Source organism: Phasianus colchicus, chromosome 1, assembly GCF_987193195.1.
Source record: "Phasianus colchicus chromosome 1, bPhaCol1.hap1.1, whole genome shotgun sequence".
Lineage (NCBI taxonomy): Eukaryota > Metazoa > Chordata > Aves > Galliformes > Phasianidae > Phasianus > Phasianus colchicus.
Window position 1 is genome coordinate 183,718,263 of NC_143436.1, and position 9,986 is coordinate 183,728,248.

At 38.4% G+C, this 9,986-nt stretch overlaps 1 protein-coding gene across 1 annotated transcript; it reads left to right on the forward strand.

Moving 5' to 3' along the window:
• The first annotated feature begins 2,005 nt into the window (after positions 1 to 2,005).
• Positions 2,006 to 9,422, forward strand: LOC116230603 (matrix metalloproteinase-27-like). Its single transcript, XM_031595862.2, has 10 exons — positions 2,006 to 2,170; positions 2,505 to 2,743; positions 3,340 to 3,488; positions 3,846 to 3,974; positions 5,747 to 5,908; positions 6,078 to 6,201; positions 6,918 to 7,048; positions 7,274 to 7,433; positions 8,769 to 8,872; positions 9,165 to 9,422. The coding sequence occupies exons 1-10, from the start codon at positions 2,012 to 2,014 to the stop codon at positions 9,263 to 9,265; spliced, it is 1,458 nt and encodes a 485-aa protein (XP_031451722.2). The 5' UTR covers positions 2,006 to 2,011; the 3' UTR covers positions 9,266 to 9,422.
• The last annotated feature ends 564 nt before the right edge of the window (positions 9,423 to 9,986 follow it).

A 9,986-nucleotide genomic window follows, 5' to 3' on the forward strand; every position in this document is an offset into this window, starting at 1 on the left:
CTGTTAGCTGAAACTAGAAATATATTCTAAATCAGTTGTTTAATCTTTTCTATGCTCAGTAAAGACAACAAGAGACTACCTATTGAGACAGTTCATCCTATCCTAAGACAGCTGGTGGACTTACTTTCCAGAGAGACATATTTCTCCATTTTCTGCACACAAATGCTCAGCTAATAAATGTATAAAGGTAGGTGCAACTAGTCTTAACCTAGCTGCTTTCATTGTCTTTGTCCTTCTGCTGCTATACAGCAAACAGCTGTGGAGAATTGATGGCCAACAGCAGCAGGAAAAAAGGATACCAGGTTCTCCCAGTTCATATCAAATCTCACAATGTTGCCTTGATTTTTTACAAAATTATATTCAAATCAGAAAAAACACTTTTTTGAAAAGGATCCTCTCATATCATCAAGAATTATGCATGGTGCAAAAACCACTGAACAGGGGTTTGTATTTCATAACCTACGCTATGTATATAATCAGAGGGTAATGCCTTCTAGGTGTGAAGCTATTGAGACAAACAAACATTTCAGTTTTAAAATGAAAGCAGAGCTCAGAAAAGACATTCTCTGTTTCTGGGTAAATGCACATGTCATCGGTTGTATCAGTTCAGTCATACTCCCCATCTCTTAAAATTTGTTTCCCTCGTTTGTACCTCAGTAAGATAAATGAATGGTATCCAGGTCCTTTGGGTCTCTTACCTTATCACAAGAAAATGATTGTAATGACAAATTAAGGGAGGTGGAGTTTTTTGTTACTGTAACTGAGAAGTACCATTAACAAGAAAGTTTAACAAACAAGGATGCATTGTGAAATTTAGGATAGAAAATTTGTCATTAACGCCTCCAGTTGGAGAAAAGTTGGCTGCAAGTGACAGCAATAAACCAACAATGTGGAAACAAGGATTTCCTTTAAAAGCCACAGTCCAACATGAGGGTATTTCTTATAGCTCTTTCATAAATTTTGAGCACATACTGTCAGAGGTCCTCAGAGGTGTTGAACACCTTCAAATCCCATTACTATTGGTGAAAGAGAAAGGTGCTTGACCAGCACAGGATGAAATCCTATAATTTGTCACAGTTTGTGTGACTTGAAACTTCCTTTATTTTGAATTACTTAAGACAGGAAATAATCATATCCCCTGCGGTTATTGTGGTTAAACTGAAGTAGCCTTTCTTGCTGAAAAGGAAGACAGATAAATAGATAGATGGATTAATAGATAAAAAGATGACTGATGCATGGATAGAAAGATAAATAGATGGTTGATAGATTAAAAGGGAGGAAGGAAGGAAGGAAGGAAGGAAGGAAGGAAGGAAGGAAGGAAGGAAGGAAGGAAGGAAGGAAGGAAGGAAGGAAGGAAGGAAGGAAGGAAGGAAGGAAAGTATGCCATCATTCACATTCTATGGGCTGGATTTATAGGGAAAGAAATTTTGCATATGTACATCCTGGAGTTTACCACTTTAAGTTAAACATACCACCTTTTTAAAGAGTTGCAGTGAAAAGATGGTTAGTGAGTTGAACTTTTCCTCCAATTTCCAAAATAGCCATTCTCACTTAATTCAAAAAGAAAATTTTGTACGTCTACATGACAGTAATTTATCCCAAAATTTTAATTTTTAGGAAGGGATTCATATCTGGTGTTTGACTCCTGTTCTCCTGACTGAGAGTAGATAAGAGTCCCTCTACATTTGGAGGCCCTGTTTCACACAGCTGGGCTAGGACACCCATTGTCCACCATTGTATCACTCAAAATTGCTTGGGTTCTCTAAAATGCAGTGTAAAATATCTAAAATTGAGTGTCAGGTTCAAAATGTCAGCCAGGCAACTTAGAAGTACTCAAACACTAATTGACTTCAGATGTCTGTGAAATCGGATGGCTTTAATAAACTGTTATTTTGTCAACCAGCAGTGTTATAGGATGTCTGGATGCAATCAGAGCATGGCAAATTCTGAGTCAGTTTACAGCTGACTCTACAATTGACTATATAACCATATAACTGCAATCTCAGAAACGATGCATACTAGGCAGAAAGCAGACTGCTCTCGTACGAGGATGGAAAGGAGTGTAAGAATGAAGAATCTTTTGCTGCTTCTCTTAACATATGCAGCTGTTTCTAATTCTCTTCCTGCCCACCCTGAGAAAGACAACAAAGAAGATACAAAGCTTGTAGAGGTAACTTTATTGTCTGTATCTGAGTCTATAGCCTTTCCTCTTAGATTTAATCTGCTGTTGTCCTAGCTGTGCAGAAGTTTGTTGTCTTTCTGAGACAATGCTGTTATACAGAACTCTGTGGTCCAAACTATTTAAATCAGTAAAAACTTGAAATGTCAAGTAAATAAGAATCCTGTTTCTGTTTAGCTATGTTCCTCAGAAAAACATCTGTTTTTCTCTGAAATCAAAGGCAGATGATTCTGCTAGCACAATACACAAACATTATCAGTCCTAAGGTATTTGTTTAAGAAACAGATCAAAACATGAAATGTGTTTGCTTTGTTTTTTTCATTAGGATTACTTAAGTAAATTCTATACCATTGAGACAGACTCAAATCAGCGTGGATGGAAAACAAATGCTGATTTTACAGCTGAGAAACTGCAAAAAATGCAAAGATTTTTTGGTTTGAAAGTGACAGGAAAACCAGACACCGAGACATTAGAAATGATGAAGAAACCTAGGTGTGGTGTTCCTGATGTAGGTCTCTATGGTGTTACTCTGCCTGGATGGAAGAAAAACAATCTGACATACAGGTAGTATTTCCATAATTCATTTTCTGTGGTTTTGTGGGTATCCACTTTTGTTATATTTAAATATAACTTCCATAGCAACGGTTTCCAGATGGGAAGACAAAAATATTTTTCTTTCTCCAGCTGTTAGCTGAGCATATCCCTGAGAGCAATCTTTGAGAGTCAAGCTGAATATTTTACATTTTATGAGTCAACTACAGAATTTTGCCTGTTATGTGTCATTCCTAATATATATTCTGTGAGCCAAACAGAAATATCAGTTGCACCCAACACAAACCCCTTATCTTCAAAATTTGCTGTGACTGACAGCATAGTCCCCAAAACCCAAGGAAACAATTTTCTTTATGCTTAAGAGACCAGTTCCTGGATACAGTCCATTTTGAGAAAAACTGTTACCATGTACACAATTATTTTTCTGAAAAAGACATACTGGACAGTCATCACATCCCTTAAACTCATTCAGTTCAAGATGAGTTTGGGGAGCTATTGGGTTACAATGTAAATTGCTTCTTATGTATCTCTGTTTATCATCTTAACAATATCAGATAAATTCTTTATGCAAGCACTAAGTATTATTGCTTGAACCCTCATAACTGTAGGATTGTGAACTACACACCAGATATGAGCAAAGAAGAAGTGGATAAAGCAATCCAGAAGTCATTTAAAGTGTGGAGTACTGTCACCCCACTGATTTTCACTCGCATCCAAGAGGGAATAGCAGATATAATGATTGCTTTTGGGACAAAAGGTAATACACTGACTAAAAATCAATGGTAAGACTAATTTAAAGATTTCCCTGAAGTCATGACATAAGCTCAAAATTATTTCAATATCATATTATAGGACAATATGATAGAACAAGAAGTAATGGCCTTATTAGGTTATTAGGAAAAATATCTTCTAGGAAACAATGGTGAGGCATTGGAACGGGCTGCCCAGGGAGGTGCTGGAGTCACTGTCACTGGAGGTGATCAAGAAATGTGGAGATGTGGCACTGGGGGACATGGTTTAGTGGGTATGGTGGGGGTGGGTTGATGCTTGGACTGGATGATCTTAGAGGTCTTTTCCAACCTTAATGATTCTACCATTCTATGACTCTACTTAGCTCATGGACATTGCCCTCGCTATTTTGATGGCCCTCTTGGTGTTCTCGCTCATGCCTTCCCACCTGGCAGTGGTTTTGGTGGTGATGTTCACTTTGATGAGGATGAAGACTGGACCACGGGCTCAGATGGTGGGTAACAAAAGGTTTCTGAAATGCTATGCAAATGGTAAATTGCTTTCTGATTTTATTAGGCAAAGGATAAACTGAGACAAAGCAAAGCACTAGTTTGAGGATGTTACATGCTGCTGATGTGAAAACCAGCCTGATCTACTCTAGACCACATTACCAGATCCATGCTAAAAGCTGGCTCTGTTTCACCCCCCAGTACACATGCTGGCTCCTGGCCTGCATTACTGCACACTTCCAGTCCTCAGCAATAACACTAAATAGGTCCCTCAATAGTTTGTTGTAGCTTTACTTTGTATTCAATCTAGAATGGGCTGTTGTGTGCAAGTGTTCTCCCAGCAGTTTCAGCTTCCTGGCACAACTAGGGATCAGAACATTCTGTTAGGATCACCCATGGGTGAGTGGGGAAATGACTACTAATGTGTGCCACCAGGTCTGAAAAAAGAGGAACATTGGGTATTCAACCTTCCACTTGGGACATGGCTGTTCTGCACCCAGCAGGCCATACAGCACCTGCTGCCTCTGACAGATGTGTCTGTACATGGGCACATTGCCCTCTTTTATTTTACACTGTTTTCTCATCTGATTTTGGGGATGGGAAATAGCAGAGGAGAACTGCAATAGACTTGAGGTCACACTGCAGGAAATACAAGGAACTAACAAACAGGAAGGTGTTGTAAGAGCACTGCACAAGGAGAGATGTGGGCTCACTGTGGCAGAAAAGAGCTGTGGCATGGTGGCTGGGCTTGTCACGTAGACAAAATGCATTGTTTACCCTATACTGGTAACGAACGGGTCAGCCCCAGCTTTGCTGCTATTCCTCAACAACACCACTGCAGCAGTGCTACAGAACTTGTTGGCCAGCTTGGAAAGCTCATGAGAAGAAAGGACAGGAAATGTGTGTGGAAACTTACGGCTTTGTTTGTCTTTTTGAGAAATGGAAATATTGGCTTCAGACTGCCTGTCTTGGGCAATTGATGACAGTCCTCTGCTCTGCCACAGGCTTGTGATCTCCACTGTTATGTTGCTGGCTCCCAGGCAGCAGGGCAGATGATTGTTCTTCCCAAATTCAGAAAGGCGTATTACTCGGAGGAATGCAAATAATTAAATGCACGTTGAAGGAAGTTCCATTCTTATCTGCTTATTGTGTTAATATTTCACTGGTAATAAGCATGTATAAGCATAATTTTTAAAAGATATTTTATTTGGCAAGGCTACAGAGAAGATATATGCTTAAAACTCTTAGATAAAAAGGTAAATCATTCAGGTAAAACTGTATTTTTCCTTGTCTGTTCATGACCTCAGCTTTGTTACCCACATGGAGGAGGGTGGCACACAATGACACTTTGGTATCTCAGCTGAGCACACAGTGCACCCTCTTCGTTCTCTGGATGCCGTCTGTTTGACCTGACTCATGATCTAATCTGCTCAAACTCGGCTGGGAAACCCTGCCAGGATACTCCTCAGGGCTGCACCCACACTCATCTCCAGACATCTATTCATGCCACACACATACTTTCAGCAGCTAATAGAAAGAACAGCTGGAAAGAGAGCCAAGAGTTGCTCCCTTGAATGGTGGAAGAGTGAAACCTACCTACATGTAAAATGTTTGTGCATATGCACACATTATGTATAAGTACATGTACATGTACATGCATACCCTAGTGAATTTTAATATATTGTGTGAAAATCATTATAGCAATAGTTGTGTTGTGCTCAGAATGTATTACTCAACTGTAGGTCAAAATTAGACCAACCTCTGTCTATTTCTTAAGGATTCAATCTGTTCCTGGTTGCTGCTCACGAGGTTGGCCATGCACTGGGTCTCTCCCATTCTAACGACCAGAGGGCCTTGATGTTCCCCAATTACGCATATATCAGCCCCAGTGAATTTCCTCTCTCTCCAGATGACATAAGTGGCATTCAGTCTATTTATGGTAAGTAAAATCCACTTCCTAAAAAAAGAACTAAGCAACAGGGAAGTAATTTCTTTCACAAATTTTCAACGTAAAACTCTCATTGTATTCACATAATATCAAAAATCCATTTATATATGAAAAGCTTAATGTTTCTACAAATTCTGTGCTTTCTGAAACGTCTCCCTAGGTTCTGCAACAAAAATCCCAGGTAAAAAGCCAGCCATCCCTACATCACCTAATGCCTGTGGCCCCCAGATATCTTTTGATGCCATAACTACACTCCGACGAGAAGTCATATTTCTAAAGGGAAGGTAAAAATTGATGTGGCTTTTGTCTATGTGGAGTTTATGTTTTCATGTTTGTTTTCTAGAACGACTGAATGCCCAGGTGGATAGCATAACTATGATTATGGGATTTACAATGAAACAAATGGATAGAATTCAGAAATAATAGTATATTGAAACAAAGATTGTTAGCAGACAGATAGGAATTATGTTAATCTTTTTGTAGGATCCCTTGACGAAGTAGCCTACTTGTTGTTTCAGAAAACATCTTGATCCTAGTAGATTTCCTCCCAAATGTATAGACAGTTACACCAAGCAGTGAAATGAATAATTGCTGCAACCGTTTCCTAAGGGATAAGTATGTTCTACAATATAGTTTGACCACTATCTCTTCCAGCTAATTATGTAAAGCTTGTGTCTGGGCACACAGAAAAAGCCTTCTCATCTGGGACCCTATGCCTCTCACATTATACAGTACAACATCAACCTGCATTTGTCAGCTGCTTGTAGGTGATATCATAAATCAACCAATACCAATGAGAAGGGTAATTCCAGAAATAAATCAGAACCAAAAAAAGCCTCGTATCCCAAACAAGGGAGTTTTCCTTTCTGACACATCAAGCCAGGTAGTGCCACTGACATGAAGGAACTTGTAAGTCGCAATGTTGTTCACATTCTTGTGCATATGTAGAAACATCTGTGGTTTATTGTTTACTACTAATCCTGTTCCGTATTTAAATCAGACACTTATGGCGAGTCTATCCTGATAACTCAGAAGTTGAACTTGAATTAATTTCTGCCTTCTGGCCATCTCTGCCATCTGGTATTCAAGCTGCGTATGAGAACATGAAAGATCAGATCCTGTTTTTCAAAGGTGAAGCACGGGATTTTCTTTAAATTTTTCTTCTAATTTTGAGGAAAAAAAGGAGGGACAAGGGTAGTTACACTTGAATTTGAAAACCATATCACCTTTAAAAAGGGAAGCTGGGGGGGTTTCACCAAGTTTTCCTACAGTATACACTGAGGGATTTTTATTTTTGTTTTTTCATTTAGTTTCTCAAAATCTAGAGTAGAAGTTCAGAATTCTTCCTTTTAATAGGCAATAATTTCTGGATTGTCAGCGGATATGAGGTGCTGCTTGGTTATCCAAAGAACATCAACACACTAGGCTTTCCTAAAGGTGTTAAGAAAATCGATGCAGCTGTTTGTAACAAAAATACAGGGAAGACAGACTTCTTCATAGGTGACAAGTACTGGAGGTAAGAAAAATTCACAAACACTTTCTTATGATTGATTCCCATATAATTACACCATTAAAATCATCTGTATGATGAAAGAGAAACTTGACCTCTAGAGAACTCTGTGGAACCGGGTAACACACAAAGACATAAAAGATGACTCCTGCAGGGAAAAGAATAAAGTTTCCACTTTAGAGAGCTTAGTAGTGTGCTGAAACAGGCACCCAGGATCATAGAATCATTTTGATGTGTTATAACTGGAAACTGAAAAAAAAATCCAACATCTAGACTGTTTTTACAAATAAAGTAGACAAAATTATCCCTAGAAAATAAAGAATCGAGAGGTAACCTACTTCAGTGGAAGGCTGCCTGGGATGGCCTGTGCAGAATTTCTCTGATTTCAGTTCTGAAAAGTCCTCTTTTAGACAGTTCATTTCCCTTTGTTTAAATGATTAGAATTAGATTTACAACACACAACTTTCAAATTTAGTATTAAATGTTGGAGGTTGGTGGCCCTGCCTGTGGTGGGGGGGGGGTTGGAAATTCATGATCCTTGAGGTCCCTTCCAACCCAAGCCATTCTGTGATTCTGAAACATCCTATTCATTATCTGTATGAGTGATAAACAATTCTTGAACAACAGGCAAATAGAAGTAAAGTTAGCTTTGAGAAGCTGACAGATTTCTCCTATGTGCAAGGGCAACTGCTGCAAAGGCTTCTTCAGGCAACCAGGAGCATATGTGGGTCAAATTTACTTTGTTATGACTAACTGTGGGGCTCCTTGGTGAGACATACTTTATCAGCTGCATTTTTTGGCTGCGTGTGGTTTCCTGTCCTTTATTTTTGATAGTTTTAGAAAGAATGTTTACAATATCTTGCAGTGCTATTTTACTGCCTTGGTCACAAGATAAGAACCTAAGAAAACCACGACAGCACAAATTTCTTACCTAGTAACACTCATTCTCTGAATCTCAAGAACCTGTGACAATTATTTCTTGTACCCAAGGAGGAGTAAACAAAGACTTGCTTAGATTTTATTTTCCCTCAAATTCCTCAAATTTGTTTCCTCAAATCTTCAGGAATTTTGGTTCCTCCTTTCAGTTCTCAAATTCAGTTTTATCTTATAAAAATTGGCCTGGCTTGATTAGAGACAACTTCATTTTCCTGTCTTCCATCTAAATCTGCGTGCTGATAAAGAACTATGTAAAATATTATATCAGAGTCCAAAAGCAATTTAAAATTCATGATATTTGTGCAACTACTACAGAGAAGTGAATAACATTCAAACGCTGCTTCATCCTTTACAGAATTGATGTCTAAATTCTGTAAATTCCATGTCTCTGTTTATATGATGTAGGTATGATGAAAACACCCAGTCCATGGAGAAGGGTTATCCTAGGAGGACAGTCAATGACTTTCCAGGAATTAGCCAGAGGATTGATGCTGTTTTCCAACATAAAGGTACAGGAAATTTGAGTACCAGTTTTAGCAGGAGAGTTGGACTTGATGATCTCTTTGGGTCCCTTCTAACCCCCGTGATTCTGTGATTCTGTGAAATGAGCTTTTAATTAAAATCAGTTTACTTGTAACGAGTATAAGTTCAGGAGTTATTATAGATGTCATATTTCTGAATCTTGCAAAAGACAGAACTGAACAGATGCTCTCCTGTGTGCACAAAGGTGGTGTTCTCCAGTTTGTTATAATGAAGCTACTTCTTGTTTGCACAGTGTAATGACTTATTTTTTATTCCTAGGATTATTCTACTTCTTCCATGGATCAAGGCAGTTGAAGTTTGACCCTACTGCTAAAAAAGTTATCAGCGAGGTAAAGAGTAACAGCTGGTTTAACTGTTAATACCATTAATCTTTCCTATACACAGCAAATGAAAATAAGTCATTCTAGATTTCTCTACAGTTGTTCATTTATACACTGTTATATGGAAGAAATAGTTGGACTAGTTTTTGTATGTTACTACTATTTTAAAGAACCAGCACTGCAGCTCTAATTGTATCTCTAGAGGTCAAGAGAAGAAAAAAAGGTATTTGTTCCCCTGATTAGGTGCAAAATGTCCAACATAATTTATGGTATGGGACAGAGGGGTCAAATATTTTGGTAATAAATCATTTTAAGTTTGATGTATTTTCGGCTTCATAAGTTGAAGGCATTTTGTCTTTCTAAGGGAAAGTGAAATACTTCATATTAATATGACTATTAAAGTTGTAAAATATTCTTCCAACACAGAATGTTTGTATTTTCCTTCTTTTCTCTCCAAACATCTTCAAGAGCCAGGCTTTTTGTTACTCACTTATTCTGCTGCCTCATCTCCTGCCATATTGTCCTGTACCTCTTTGGCTATAGCAACTTTGCACCTTTCACACCAAATCAGTATTGCTGCCACCAAAGTCATCTCCCTGCCACAGTGTCCAAAAACATTTACTCACCCCAATCTGTCTTTCTCTCCTAACAGTTATTTCATCAGCAGCCACTTAGGATCAATTCACAAATCTTTGTAAGCCTACAAAAGATATCCTTCACAAATCCTATTTAAGAAATGCATTCTTCTATCATTCTGTAC

Coding starts and splice junctions, on each gene's coding strand:
- LOC116230603 (XM_031595862.2), top strand. CDS start 2,012: ATGCATACTAGGCAGAAAGCAGACTGCTCTCGTACGAGGATGGAAAGG. Junction 5,909..6,077: donor TGGCATTCAGTCTATTTATG/GTAAGTAAAATC, acceptor ACGTCTCCCTAG/GTTCTGCAACAAAAATCCCA. Junction 6,202..6,917: donor GTCATATTTCTAAAGGGAAG/GTAAAAATTGAT, acceptor TATTTAAATCAG/ACACTTATGGCGAGTCTATC.